This window comes from Eurosta solidaginis, chromosome 4 (assembly GCF_040869045.1).
Source record: "Eurosta solidaginis isolate ZX-2024a chromosome 4, ASM4086904v1, whole genome shotgun sequence".
In the NCBI taxonomy this organism is placed as follows: domain Eukaryota; kingdom Metazoa; phylum Arthropoda; class Insecta; order Diptera; family Tephritidae; genus Eurosta; species Eurosta solidaginis.
Genome location: NC_090322.1, coordinates 51,543,036 through 51,559,403, shown reverse-complemented (window position 1 = coordinate 51,559,403; position 16,368 = coordinate 51,543,036). Strand labels below are relative to the sequence as shown.

Genomic DNA, 16,368 nt, shown 5'->3' with positions numbered 1-16,368 from the left:
TCCGCCGAGGATTATACGATTTTCACCCATTAGGCAATGACTTCCACTTAGATTGCTTATGATTTCGAAGGCGGCATCCTTGGCCGAATAGTTACTCCCTAATGTTTCATGGCGTTTCTCTGGTGTAGCTCGGCAGCATAGCGCGACAAAAGCATCCGTTGGAAAGTCTTCGGGGCTACACCTAGAGCTTCTAGGAAAGTGAAGTCGACGAAGGTATGAGTTCGAAGTCGCAGTCCTATAGCTTCTGTACTCGCATATGGTGTTAGGGTCAGAAGGCGTGGTAGCGACTGGTTGTAGGGATTGCTACTGTTCGCACATCGGGAATTTTAGCTCTTAAAAACAGCCGAAAACACTGGAGGCGCCCTGAGCTACGAGTGTCATGAGTATTAATAGACAATTAATAGCAACCGTAAGTCGCCTTTGTGCGTGACCGCCAAGGAGCCACAAATGATTTAAAGAAATTGTGTTCGCGACGATTATTAGGAGTTAACCCTAGGTGAAACTACGCTTTGCACGAGATATGCAGACAAAATGTGGCTATTTTATGTATCTCTATTACTTTATAGCAGACGCAGCAGTACCAAAACCAAAGACCGGGGTTAGGTTCGAAGCCTCTATGGAGTAAGTGAACGAGGGACAATCCCTCCGCAAGGAGCTACTCCTGAAAATTTTTGAACGGTCTGCGAGATCTTGAGGCAAAACCCCCGAATCTTTCCGAAATGGCCAACACGTTGATTTCCTTAAATACATACAAACAAAACCTTTCCTAAATATTAGTGTTAAATAGCAAAATCAAGCTTTTTAAAGTAAGAACACCGGCGTACGCCGGCGCGCCGCCTACGCCGCCGCCGCCGATAAAGCGATCGGCGTAAACCTCTAATATACAGTACAGTCGGAAAGTATTAGAACATGATGAAAAGAGTTGTTTTTGTCAGTTTATGGTATCATTTATTAAAATATTATTCACATATTAGCAGTAGTTTTGTACATTTAGCGTAGTTCTATGCACCGAAGACATGTTTAATGAATTGTACTGAAAGTTCCATCCAAATTTATAACAAAACAGTGAGTATGTTACTTTACGCGATTTTCTTGAAAATGGCCACCTTTTGCTTTGATAAGTGCAGCGCACAATTTCGGCATTCTTTCGATGAGTTTTTGAAGTGTTTGATGTGGAATGTTATTCTACGCTTCGCTCAAACAATCCCAGAGGTCAGGAAGGCTTGTTGGTTTTAGACCTCTCACACGTCGATCCATTCTTCCCACATTAGCTCGATGGGATTTAAATCGGGAGATTTTGGTGGCCACTCCATTGTGTCAAGGTCGCCTGCGTCTTTTTTTCGTTCTAATAAGAAGTACAAAGTATTGATGTATGTTTCGGATCGTTACCTTGTTCGTAAATGAATCCACGACCAATCATATTAATGCCAGATGGTATTGCATGTCGTTGGAGTCTATTGTGATACTACTCTTTTTTTTTTTTTTTTCATAATGTCCAACACTACGGACTCAATCAGTCTATATGAGGTCCTCATGGACCGGCCAGTTCAACCTCAACCTTTTTTCATAATTCCTTAAATTTTTTTTTAGTTGACCAACGCCAGCGTAGCTGAAACAGCCCCAAGCCATCACCGAGCCACCGCCATGTTCCACAGTTGGCTCAATTCAATCTGCTTTGAATATTGTATTGACGTTTCTGCGAAGATATTGACGCCTATGGCTACCGAAAAGTTCGAATTTTGGTTCGTCTGACCATATAACTGATTTCCACTGATCAATCGTCCAGTCAATATGTTCTTGAACGAACTTCAGTATTTTCTGACTGTACTGTATATGTGTGCAATTTGCAGCCATATGAGTTCAACATCTCTATGACTTTTAAAGTGGAAATATGTTAAAAGTTTTCAAAACTGCTATTCATGTTTGTTTTTGCGCTGTTAAATACAGTGAAACTTCTTTTGGGGAGGACATTCCCTGTCAGTCAACGTTTCTCTGCTTAAGAGAGGTGTCCGCTCAAGGAAGTGGATAGCCAGTTTAAAGTTTTTTTAATTATTCTATAGATTTAGTACTGACAAATTTTTTTTTTTTTTTAATTTTTTCTTTTTTTTAAGTCGTATTTTTTTATACTACTCTAAAAAGTATGTAGCCTGTGTTTCGGTGGAAATCTTAGAGCCCCATTAGAGGAAGGCGGTGGTTAAAGGGCGCGGAAATGTCGAAAGATACGACACACGCATATGCCAATAGGAGGGTATACTCTGCCGGTCCGATAATAAGCAGATTTCTCAAGCTGGTAGATCAATAAAATATCATGCAGGCGGAAGTGGCAAACATGACCAATGCTGCAGAGAAAGGGAAGTCGCGATAACTTTTTATTGACAACCTGGCGGCCATAAGGCCGATAATCTCGAATACAAAGTAGCTAGAAGTGTATTAGAGTGCAAATAAGCACTAAGAAGAATTGGAACAGGCAGAAGGTTACAATCATTATAGAGTTCCGGTCAAGTGGGCATATATGATGACGAAAAGGCGAACGAACTAGGAAATCAGACAAGAGTTGCACCCCCAGCGGGTTAAGTGGCTTAGAATATACCCGCGGAAGGTATGCCTGTCGTAAGAGGCGACTAAAATACCAAATTGATTCAAGGGGTTGGATCCCAAATTACCCAAGAGGAAGTAGCTAAGAAACGTTCATCGGCAATTGTATATTGTAGTAGTGCATGGTGAAATAGTGGAGACACACCCCGTTGCTGTCACGGTGTACAACGCACACACTTTTTAGTACCTCTTTAATGCGCAACACTTTCATATGTGCAGATAAAGTTATGCACTTAGCAGTCCATATAAAGTTTAATTGCATATGTATATGCGCTTAAATAAACACAGCTTTATACTAGTTCTTGAGTAGATTTTTCAGTTTGGTCGTCGAAACTTCTGGTAACATAATGAACGCATTCAGTTTATGTGAGATCTCTACAGCCAGACCGTACCTCACTTCAGGTAATCATGAAGCCTGACTTTTCATTTTGTTTGCTGATTTTCTGACAGGGTTGATAATTGATGTTTATTGAAACGATTTGCCGTCATCCCATGTTAAATTTGACATTGAAGGTGACACTACGCCGAAACAGGTTTATCTCCAAACTAATTTTGCCAAAGTATAACGGGAAATAGTTCCAATATAAATCACCTTACTTCTTCAAGAGAGGTTTTTGACTGATTCGTCAAATTTTATAGCATATAGCTGTCCGCGTCCGGCCAAGAGTGCCCACCTAAGGGAGAGGAATGGGTTTTAAAAATTGTACTTAAAATTTGGTTTATGCAAACCTGTATGCTCAAGGTGTTGTTCGCCTGATTGAAGTGTTCGTTGGGAGAGGTTTCTCTGTATCTGTTGCAATTTATACCTTGATACTGTGATGGGAAATTAAAACTGTAATTGATACTGGATTCATTCTTAACTGTATATACTAATATTCTGGGATATTGGTTAAAGTCTTAATCACAAACTTGTACATGTGTATCGAGCTTAGCTCAGCTTGACTTCACTTCATCTTCGAAACTCTGCTGGCAAATTCGTACACAAATCGCATTTTGAATTACGTAAGTTTGGCTGGGGTGGTAACGCTGAAGTGTAACCGTGCTTAGAAATATTTCTATAGAAATAAAAAATATATAGTTAGTATACACTTAGTTGGCGCTTAACTGTTTAAACGGTTTTGGGCGACTAACAAGCCGCGCCAGTCGCTTCTTCGCTGTTCAAACTGGCGCCACTTGGTTACACAAAAGGAATTAAAATAGTTTTCCACTTGGTCTTTCCAGCGGAGTGAGGACTGCTCTCTTCCTCTGATTTCGTAGACGGGTTTCGACAAACTTTCATTCGGATAACATGGCCTATCCAGCGCAGCCGCTCTTTTTTAATTCGCTCGCATATAAGGTTCTATCTGTGCGAAATACTGAAGCCCATAGTCAATAAACGGATTTAACGTTACCAGCTCCTGAAAAAGTCTCATTAAAGAAGAATCGACATTAACCATCTTTTCGTCGGCTTCAAAGCAGCGAAAAGAAGCTGTTATATGCTGCTATGTCTGAATTTAAGTTCCCTGCTGTAAGGCTCTGCCAAGTAACGCTGAGCAACACTATCAGCTCCGTAAGGATTGGGAAGGACCTCTCCGAAATATTCGAGACCAAATGAGGCTTCGACAAGGCAACTCCTTTTCGTGCGATTTCTTTAATATTATGCTAGAGAAGATAATTCTTGCATCAGAACTAAACATCGATAGTACAATCTATTATAAGAGCGTACAATTACTGGCGTCTGCTGATGATAATGATTTTATTGGCCTTAAAAACGCGCTATGAAGTCTGCCTTCGCTGGATTAGATAAAGGAGTAAAAAAATGTGGATCTTTCTGTTAAGGAGGACAGGACCAAGTACTTGCTGTCATCCACGTCACTGTTGACGGATATACATTCCAGACTGTGAAGGATTTCGCCTATTCGGGAACAACCATTAACACCAAAAGCAATGTCCGCTTGATAGAAATCAAACGAGAATAACTCTTGCCATACAAGTGCTACTCTTCACTGAGTAGGCAATTGAAAAGAAAAGTTCTCACTTGACGAACAAAAATTACGCTTAGAAGTTGCTCATCATGCTTGTCTCGATATATGGCTTAGAGTCATGGACTGTGTCGAAAGAAGATGAGATGGCTCTTGGTCTTTTTGAGAGAAAAGTTCTCCGGAAGATTTGTGGTCCTGTCCGTGATGCTGACGGCGAGTATTGAAGAAGGCATAGTATGAGCTTTACGCAGATATGACGATAGTGTAGCGAATAAAAACCCAAAGACCTCGCTAGCTAGGTCATGTTATGCGAATGGACTAAGACACTGTGGCCAAGAAAGTATTTCCTAGGACACCGCAGTTTGGAAGCAGAGGAAAGGGAGGCCTGCACTGAGTTCAGAGAGGCAGGTGGAGATAGACTAAACCACCATTGGTGCTTGGCATCAGTTAGCGCGAAACAGGGATAGCTCGGGGGTCTTGTTACGAAGCAGCCAAAATAGTTAAGGTGGCTAAGCGTCAATTAATGGTGAGTGATGACGTGTGAAAGGAGAACAAGATGTCTATTTGGTAGACTTAGGGCCGACACCCATAAACTTAAAGCGGTCTGCAGCTATCATTGGGCTTCAGGCACGCATACAGTAAAGATGGGTATTCCGCATAATGACCACTGCAGAGCTTGTAAAGACGTAATTTCAAAAGGGATTCCAAATATTCTTGATTTTATAAACAACTCGGGCTAGTTGTAGTAGGGCTAGTTGTAGTACACTCGTCGTAGCACTCAGGCGGTTTAACCGACTTTTATGGCATCAAAATGGCTTTTATTAGCTACTTGGGCGAGCTGGATCGCAGTCATTATACCTACTTATGTACCTGCCACACAAAATAGCAAGATCCCGGGAATAGTGAACATATTTCATAGCCTTCCGTTCCTTTTTAGTACACGGCGTATGAGTAACATAAAATGCATTTCCAATGCTATGACTGAAAGCAGGACGCTGTTCGCCAATGTTGCCATACAATAAATTTTAACATATCGACAGCTGATGGAACACTAGTGCGATAGAAATTTCGAAAGAGTGTTGATCTTCCACTCACCCCTTGTGAGCGAGTTTGTTTATAATTCAAGAACTTAATTGAGGGAAAAGTTTTCAAACGTAATTGTAATGAAAATAAATGTATTGAGGCTAATATTAGCATCAATATGCTGTTAGTAAAAAATCTTAACAACAAAAAACTGCAAGCAGCCACACTTATGTACAGGTACACATTAAAGTAAGCAGCCACTCTTATATAAAAATCCACGGAGAATATTTCATACACATAACCAGCAGCTTAAAGCAAAGACATTGTCTCACATAAACATATGTAGTCATCAGCTAAGAGCAGAAGTTGTTACTCACACATACAACCGCATATAGCAAAATAACCAAGTATGCGATACAACAACTAAACCATGTTCGTGAAAAGTCTAGACCTTAGGAGAAATATGCGAATGAGGCAACAGAGAGTATAAAAGCAGCGCAAGCTGAGGAATAACTAATCAGTTTAGATTTAAACACGCTATTAGTTGTGAAGTACTACCACCAAAGTGGTCTAAATGAAGACCATTCTGCAATACTGAATATTTGAGTTATTTATTCTGCGGTTCAGCGATTTGAACGTTAGCAGAAGGTTTAAAATAAGCTGAATTTCCCGAAATTCGTAACAGTATTATAGAACAATATTGATTAGTAAACAAAAAGCGTAATGAGGAGAGTAAACTGTGGATATGTGGGTCTTTTTTTATTTGGCAATTAGGAATATCAACAAAGACATAAAAAAATGCGACTTATATGCGCCAAATCAATGAAACGGAAAATTATGCACTCAAAGTAAAAAACTAGTAAAAGAATAGCAAAGCAAAAATTGTAAAAGAAACGGACGAATAATGAAAGAAAAGAGAATGATCGAAGAGCGCTACTAACGCACAACCGATCAGACCATTGGAAGACGTGTGGAATTTTGAAAGCTTCCAGGCACGTTGTTACCAAATTATTCAAAAACTGGTTTTGTTGTTATAATGATTTTATGTATACAGTGTCGTAACTTACCGGACTCAAGCGGTGAAAAAAAGAAAAAAATTAAAAACAATTTAGTTTCTTGCATTTAAAAGAAACAAAAGAAAAATATGAATTAAAAAATTAACTTCAATGGGCTCAGTGGGCGTTCATTGCGTGTTTAAATGGTTAATTTTGTTTCATTTGCATTACATTACAGTTATTTACATAGTAATTAATAACAATGCATATATGAGTAAATTTTTTTCTACAAACACACACAGATGCATCTAAAATCATATGCAATATAACCTTCGCAAATTTGGTAGCTAAAACAAAAACAAAAAACACAAATGTAAGAGGTTCATGCGTTTTTTAATTGCATTCATTTTTTCGTTCATACGTTTTTTCAAGATTTTCATGAATATTTAGTTTTTAAATAGGAAAGTGAAACGCGCGCACCAAAGTCACATAAGCGTGTTTCATTTTTTAGCAACAATATATTTTTTCTGTAAAACGCAAGAAAAACAAATTGTTTATGGTATTTTTTATCAATAAACGACAATTTTGATTTTAAAAATTAATTTTCAATTTTAATGCCTTGCGAAAAAAATATTTAAAAAATATCCTACAAAATTATTAAAAATCAAAAAAATTTACTCATATAATATTGAAAATTCAAAGTAAAAAAAGGAATTCATGAATTTGACAAAAAATAAAATTTTTTTTTTGTAAATTTTAAACATTTGCAATTTTTATTGACATGACATTTCGCTTTGTTTTGTTTACTTCATTATATAGAACTAAATATAAGAAAAGAAAAAAAGCGATAAGGACACTCCCAGAAGGCTTTGGGGAGTGTTATCCATGTTGATTGTCCTTTGCCTTGGGGTCGCCAGAGCCTCGAATGTTAAAGGAACAGGATCCGCCACGGGTAGGTGAGGTTGACAATAGGGTTGAAAAAGCTATATATTGCGCTGGCAAAACCTTTTCCTGCTGCCGAAATCTCCTAAGAAGTCGACGAAAAGATGGTAAGTGTCTTATCGTAAGTCTTCTCAGTTACCAGGTGGCATTTATCATTCTTTCAGGAATCGGTCTTAAAATCAATGAATTTTTTGGTAGAATTTTCGCGTATTGCTCCTATTGGTTAACATCTGAAGCTCTTCTCACTCACGTCGTATTCCCTCACATTTTTTTCCTTCTAAATAGACGTCTCCCTTCCTTCTTCGATTCACGACGACGTTCCAATATACAGCACGTTGCCGCGCCCGTACTCAGCGCGGCCCTACAGGCATCATCCTTTGTAGAGTGGAGTGCTCACATCCCGGAAACTAGAACTTTGCCTGCCTTCTTTGATTAGGAGACAGCCAAGTAGCTTTGTGTATCTCATTTTTTTGGACCGGGGTGCTAAATATGACCATACTACGAACAGCGGCAAAATTTTCCAACCTCAACCCGTTGGAAGATGTTACATTGCGGTGGCATCCGACTGTAGGGCCTACCTTGGCGTTAAAGTCGCCCAGCATGATATTAATATCATGGTGGGTGCAGTGATCTATGCCGTTTGCAGTTTGTCTTATAAGGAGCTCTATTCTTTGAAACGCATATAAGAGAGATATTGAAAAACTTTGCCTTAATGCGAGTTGTTGCAAGACGCTCGTTCACAGCCGTGAATGATAGTGCTTGTCAGCGAAGTTTCTTTCCCACCACATCACTACTCACGTAAAATATCAGTATAATTTAATTATATACCGCAAGGGTGTCGATTATTTTGTTTCCATTTGACTTTGCGAACACTTTTTTAAGTGGGTGTCGTTGCCTACCCGTTTAGTTAATTTGCCAAAGGGTATATACAATAGCAAAGACAACCTTCATGCCAAATCTTCAATGGCTTTTTATTTACGGCTTGTAAACCTTTTTCCACAATTTTTAAAAATTTATATTTCCTGTTTCATCACTTTATATTGGTGAATTAGGTTTTTCCATTTTTTAAACTTTCGATATGGAAAAAGTGGGAGTGGTTATCGTTCGATTTCGTAAATTTTCAGCACGAGTCTATTCTGAATCCAGATAATAGAGTATACCAATTTTCGCAAGGATATCTCAATGTTTACTTAAGTTATCGTCACTGACGGACAGACGGACATGGCTTAGTTAAACTATTTTTCGATGCTGATCATTTTGACATGAAGAAGGATACATATATATATCTCGTAATGACATAAATTACATACTACCGTTATCCAATCAAATTTCTAATACCATTCTGTACAAGTATACGTCGGGTATAAAAATGCACCCAAATTTGTTAACACCCTAATGTGCATATATGTATCTACACGATTTTTGGTAAACTGCATGTCAGATGCACATCATCTTGATTACCGTTAAAAGCAACCTTTGTAGTACATATGTATGTATGTATATACAAAGCTTAACTTTAAAACGCAATTTTTCATAAATGAAATTTAAACCATATGACACGTGTACCTGCAAGGTCTTCACAGTCTTTACTTAGTAAACATAACGAGTCACACACCATCGTGAATACTTATTCAATATTTATCGACCGTAACTGAGCCACTTAAAAACTTGCCGGCTTACGTAATGATAGAATGTTGAATAAACAAATTTCAAAACAAAAAACCACACGAAATTAAATCGAAACGGCAAACTCCAAACAAAAAAAAAAAAACCGACTGATTACCCATCATCGGCGACCGCCCCGTAAAGGCTTTTTCTGCTGGTTGTTATTATATTGTTGCATGATATCGCATTGCTTTTGGAGATTTCTACATTTTATTACAGTATGTGATAGTCAATTGTCCTCGCTCCCCCCTAAGATATGTACACTAATTGCCACCGGTACATTATTCCATCATCTGCTATTTCAGGCTCGGGTTCATCTTCCCTGGGAGCTACATCGCTGTCTACATTTAGGGGGACAGAGAAATGGCCCCCCTCCATTAACTTAGTAATCTCTGGATATTGTTTACAAGGGCATCGTTTTAGTTCTTACAGGAGCTTGCCTTTCGTCTGTAGCCGGGTTTTTTGATACAATTTGCGGGCGTTATTCCTCATGGCTAGCAGCACAAGCTCCTCGCATACATGCCTTTTGTCTCTACTTTTTCTTCCTGTAAACACGTCTCTCTGCCCTTTTCAACTCCTTCATTTACTGAAACTTGAAATTACAAGTAAAAACCGTTGTATCATCATTCGTCATTAATTGGCGCCTAACCACCTAGACGATTTTGGCCGCTGTTTATACCGGTTTCGTGATAGCTTACGCCAGTTGGGAGCACCAAATGTGAGCTAGTCTTTATTCACCTGCTCCTCTAACTCAGTGTAAGACGACCCTCCATTCCATCGCTTCCAAATACGGATGTCAATACAAATATTTTCGCTATTGATATTAGAGAAAAATTGCAAAGTTTACAAACGGCGATGGTTACTAGAACATGTGTCTGAATTTCACTTCTTCATCAGCTAGCTTCTCGGGAGCTGAAAATTGAACTTGAAATCTCCAACATTCATCCTTTATACTAGTGTAAAGGCAGATGCCTTTAGCCACCCAGCCATAGAATGCTCCGCTGCTCGCTTTGCAATTGGTATCTAAGTATTGCCTTTTTGTTGCTATTCCTTTATTCACCATTTAGGTACATACTAATTCTATATGCTTTTTAATCCTAATTGTGTGGAATATTTATGGGGCGCTTAAGAGAAACATGTCCTAGCAACCATATACAACCAATAACAAAAACAACTGTATAAAGCAATATTAAGTACAGATAATAATACAAATATTTTCTTGGCTGGACCGTCTTCATTCATTAGCATAACATGACCTAGCAAAAGACAAACCTTTTATGCTTTTATTAGTTTTACTATCCTCATAACAGCGAAAATCGTATATAACTCATCAATTTACCTCCTTCGATCAAGGACAGGACCATAACCCTGTTCTATTATAAGCTATTGCATACTTGTGTCTTACATATGACAAAATACGGATACTTTTCTGCACTATAAATCATTAAGTTAAACTATGAAATATGCAACCATAAAAATGAATGCATTTTTGTAATAGAATTCGCTTCCGGTTTTTAAAGGGGCGTTGTCTTTTTGCTGGTCTAACACTCATTCAGTTTGGTATTTTAGTTTCAGTAGCTTTTGTTACAACAAGCCACAACCTCGTAAACACACAAGCAGTTACATATTTTAAAAAAGTTATGCATAATTTATTTACATACATAATTACTTTACAAATACAATAATAAAGCAGAAGTGATGTAACTTGTTGGCAAAGCTCTTACCGAAACCACTTTACCACCACCAACCGCACGACCTTGATCAGGTACCGGCTTTCATGTTAAGCTTAAGATCCTCCCTACCTTTTAATTAATTTCAATATCGTATTTTGTGGCTTTTTCGCATACTAATTAAAATATCTACATATAGACAGACACAAGAGATTTCTTGCCCATTGGGATGCGAAGAATGCCATCTTTTATGTAAATTTTGTTGTTGTTGCGCCTTGAATCGCGGTTATAGTGTCAATGTTTTATATTAAATTTATGCAAATTATAGTCGTATTCTATAAAAATCTTTACATAGAAACCTAATTAATTAAATTTTGTTTGCGCTAAAGCCCAATTAGTAAGCATTTATCACTTAATGAAAAATTATGCATCGTTAAATTTGTGTAAATACATACCTTTTTAAAAATAAATCAACGATGGGCGAATATAAAGCCATGGTGGGCAAGTTTCCATGATGATGTTTAGCCAAAATAGGGGGATTCGATTTGTCTTGCAAGGTACATGGATTGCACGGGTTTATATATCCTAAGCAATACTACTAGAGCACTGACTTATTTTGTTTTGTTGATTTTCCGACAGGGTGGATAAATGATGTATATTGGAACGATTTTCTATCATCCCTTTCGAGACAAACCGGTTTCGGCGTTGTGCCTTCATCAGTGTCGATTTTCGTTCTCGACAAGCGATGAGGGAAAATCGTTCCAATATACTTCACTACCAGAGCACCCTATTTCGGAGTTATGGTATGCAAAGACGTTTGAACATGAAGATGTTGCATGCGCGAACTTCAGTGGAAAGCAGCGGAGCTTCACAAAATTCTGATAGGACACTTTGACCATACCACAAACTTTAACACAATTTTTAACATAACTTAAGCACACAAAATACACTGACTGGAGTTTTAGAGAGTAAAAATGAAAATACTGAACAGATTAGCTGAATAAAAAATGTACAAATAATTGCTAAATAATAAATAAACACAGTGGTAGTTTAAAAAATTCTACTGTGGTGAGTGGTGAATGTGTCCTACTAGAGTTTCGTGAAGGTTGCTTCCCACTATTTTTCGCGCATGCAACATCTCTATTTTAAATTGTCTCTGTGGCATGCATCAATAACAAGCATCGAAATATTGGTATAGATTCTCGGTTAAAAGCCACACCCACTTTTAAACGTAAAGGATGTTTAAAAGGTTCGCATCCTAGAATAATAACCTCTATCTTAGCGAAAAATGGTTTTGTATCAATGATATTTCACTTACCGTGTTTTATTGTAAGAGGAGATCGGGAGACATATTTATGGGAGGTGACTCGTCCCTACTCCGATCGAGCATTACACAACATTTCTAGAGCCTCAAAAAAATAAATCCCTTGTAACAAAATTGTAAAGAGTAATTTATCTGAAATGAGCTTTACAATTGAAACTCACGTTAACTTAGACACCCTTATTTGTTTTTTTTTCCTTGCTTTAAGCAACAACTAATTTAAATATTTTTGTTAAAAAAAATTTAAGGAAACAAGTGCAAAGGCGTCGAATAGTGTGTACTTTCTTTTCGGAACAATCCTTACAGAGTGTGTCGAATATTAGCCTCACTATGCTGTTAGTAAATAATCACAATAACAAAAAACAGCAAGCAGCCACACTTATGTATAAGGCAACGAAGAATATTCCGTACGCATAACCAGCAGCTTGAAGTCGAGATTATTTAACATACATGTGTAGCCGCAGCTAAGAGCAGAAGTTGTTACTCACACATACACACGCATACACACGCATATGGCTAGAAGAAAAGCATAAACTACAGATATACATGTATATAGCTAAAAAACCAAGCGTGAGATACAACTATTCTAGAAGGCATGTACGTGAAACCTCTAGACCTTAGGAGAAATGTGCGAACGAGACAACAGAGAGTATAAAAGCAGCGCAAGGAATAACTAATCAGTTTGATTTTAAACACGCTATTAGTTGTGAAGTGAAGTATAATTGTGAATCAGTATTTTGCTCCCTCAAAATTCGTTACAATAGGTTTGACAATGAAATAAATTTCTTGGATTGCAAACAACTTTTGCGGGTATTTTGTTGTTGTGACTTTATATTCCGTGCAATCTGAGCATTCGGTCCAATTCGTGCACCGTTTGCAAGACAAAGCGAATCCCCCTAATAAAAATATGCAGTTGAAATTTACGTTAATTACAAATTAAATATATACTCGCCGTTATTTATTAACTACTTAAACAAACGCATTTATTGCCATACTTATGAAGTATTTACCTATTACTCTTATTTGTATTTAATTGCAATAATTGCATACCATTTTAAAGATGCATGCGCCAACGTCATAATTGTCATTAGAGCAATTGGAGTATGGCATAGAATTGCACATTAGCTAGAAGAATTACAGAAATAAGATAGAACTAGATATTGGTTACAGTTTCCTTTTAAGCTTATACAAAAATGTGTACTTTTTTTTATCCAAACTGAATATTCCTTTTTTTTTTTATTTTCAGCTACCGCGAGGAGCGGCTTGGCAAACCCTCTTCCTACTATGTGCGGTGCTTTTCATAAATGGTAAGTGAATCTCAAATTTACTAAATCTGTATTGAAGATTTTATATTAAAAAACTAACGAAAAAACCGATTCAGTATCGAACCGAACTAAAAATCCGAAAATAATTTTTAGATTGTCTACACCTTTTATAGTTTTACTTCAGAAATCATCATATTAACGTGTTCAACCCATTTATTCCAGCAGCTTCCTACGTCTGCTGTAACTGACGAGGCCTAAATTATAAGCATATGGCGCCAGAAGACAGTGTCCAGTCAGAATATTAATCATGAGCCTACAGCCTCTCTACTTAATGATAAGCCACGGTTACGCTTATCATTAATCTAATGTTGTAAAACCTGTACATGATCTTCGACGCTTCAAGGGATGTGCCTTTTTTGGCTAGATAATTCGCCTGATTCCGATTCTTTCCAAAAATTGCTGAAGCTCTAACGTACTTTTAGATGTTGTGTGCCTCCCCAGGCAGACGCGCGTTACTCTAGCTCAACTTCGAACTGGATACTGGAAAATATTAAACTCTGACCTATAAAGAAGCAACCCCGACATATATATAATGTATGTCCTGCTGGTAACGTGTGCCAAACATGACAACAACCATCTTTGCAATCGCAATGTAGAACCAACGCCTCTAATACCCTTTTCTCTCTGGTCCACCTCTGTTGGCAAGTACCATGTGCATTGCGTTTTCCTTGAGATTGATAAAAATGTCCCTCTTTATTTATGAAAGTGGCTGGTGCGCCGTGACTGGCTCAGTGTTGTCTAACGAAGCCGCGGATTTTGCGAGTTCACCCGTTTTTCATTACTGTCAATATTCTTGTGACCGGGTACCCAAGTGAGTGTGTTGTGCGCAAGGTTTGTTGCTTCGCGTAAACGCTCTCTTGCAGTTATCGACTACCTTAGAGATCGTGGATGGTGAATCTAGCGCTTTGAACGCTGCTTCACTGACCGAGTGTATGCGTATCTCAGCTTCGCTTATACGATTCTCGAACCGAAAAATACATGCCCTCTCTACACTTAGTAACTCTGCTTGCAAGATACTATCTGAGTTTGGCAGACGGATAGATATTGCGCCTTTTAGCTGTTCAATGTTCTTCTTTTTGCACCTACTAATGACTTTGTTTGTTTCTTTTTACAGAGATCCGTTCTGAGGGCAGAGTCGTATGTTACTACACAAATTGGAGTGTCTATAGACCAGGCACAGCAAAATTCAATCCACTGAACATCAATCCATATCTGTGTACACATTTGGTGTACGCGTTTGGTGGATTCACAAAGGACAATCAAATGAAGCCATTCGATAAATATCAGGATATAGAACAAGGTGAGTTCATGCACGAAAACAAAAGAGCATCAAATTGCAATTGAAATGAAAGGGTGCATGAGAGATTTAAGATATTGATATGAGGTGCAATAAAGCTAAGGGCAATTCTCTTACAATTTATTAAAATAACCCAACGCGATGCCAATATGATTTTCTTTCCCAACCAAATATGAAAACAAATACTTGAATCTAAAATGTATATTGCAATAAAATGTCTGCGATTGTCATTGTACCTTCTACATTAGACTGACCCGACGAATAAGGTTGCTAAAAACCGACGCTTAGATGTAAAGTTATGTTGCACACCAAAACTTGAAGTCGCTTTTTCATGTCATTCTTTTGGTCTTGAGAGGCTCTATATTTCCCCTGAATGTCGTTTTGAATTCTTCGAAAGCCCTGAAAGGACAAGAGGTGGTCGGAGACGTCACGGCGAAGGTGTTAGAGGGGGACATACAGCAAAATGGGGCTGATAAACTTACACCTAAAATACATCATTTAGGACCATGTAAGAAAACTCCATGGGATAACAATCTGAACATGGAAGAAGCGGGCGAAGTGGAAGAGAACCTGTAAAGCCTTAAACCAAAATGGCAAGAGGAGGACGTAGACGTCAGGACGAATGTGTTGGAGGAGGGCAAACAGCCCTATGAAGCTGAGAGTCTTACAGATGAACTTCCAACTTAGAAAAGTGGCGTCGGTCGAACTCCTCCTCCTTGAGGAGGCTTCGTTTGATATGGCGCTGATCCAGAAGTTATGGCTCTCATCGGGATAATAGGTTTCTGGGCGTTTACTTCGTAAACTCGGAAACAGCTACACTCATATGTGCGGCCTAATCTCACTACTGCTATATGCCCCATACTTCGGAGGCATCAGCGGGGCAGTTCAAGAGGATAGTGGTAGAGAAAAGGTGCAAAGGGCGGTTGGTCATACGCGCGGATGCAAATGCGCACCACAATGCGTGGGGAGGAGGCGGTACAGATGATAGAGGCGAGTCTCTATTTTTTTATATATCACAAATCGAGAGAGAGCCTTGAGAAACCCATGTTAAGCGGACTGTACCAAATTCGAGAAACATTTAAAAACAAAACTGCAGCAACCAATAGAAGTTGCCACTATAGAAAACCTAGAGGAATCCAATCCGTTCCAATCAAATAGGCCTATGTCTACATACAATGGAGCTTCTCACCTTAGAGGAAAAGCAAAGCCGCCATGATGCAGCAAGGAGCTTAGTGGACAGGATCTACAAGCGCGAAATCCACAGATCGAAAAAAGCCTTACGAAAAAATGCCTGTGCGGGCATCGAGTTCACCAGCGAAGCAGCGCGGTTGAGGAAAGTTTCAGCTTGGCGGCCACCGTGGTGTGATGGTAGCGTGCTCCGCCTATCGCACCGTATGCCCTGGGTTCGCACCCCGGACAAAGCAACATCAAAATTTTAGAAATGAGGTTTTTCAATTAGAAGAAAATTTTTCTAAGCGGGGTCGCCCCTCGGCAGCGTTTGGCAAGCGCTCCGGGTGTATTTCTGCCATGAAAAGCTCTCAGTGAAAACTCATCTGCCTTGCAGATGCCGTTCG

General features: G+C 38.6%; 1 protein-coding gene across 1 annotated transcript in view; it reads left to right on the top strand.

Annotated features, from left to right (window-relative positions):
• Positions 1-16,368, top strand: part of Cht6 (Chitinase 6) — a 267,684-nt gene that overhangs the window by 121,780 nt on the left and 129,536 nt on the right. The window contains exons 2-3 of the mRNA XM_067779453.1: positions 13,419-13,479; positions 14,612-14,797. Of these exons, the coding sequence (XP_067635554.1) occupies positions 13,419-13,479; positions 14,612-14,797 (247 nt within the window). The remainder of the gene's footprint in view (positions 1-13,418; positions 13,480-14,611; positions 14,798-16,368) is intronic.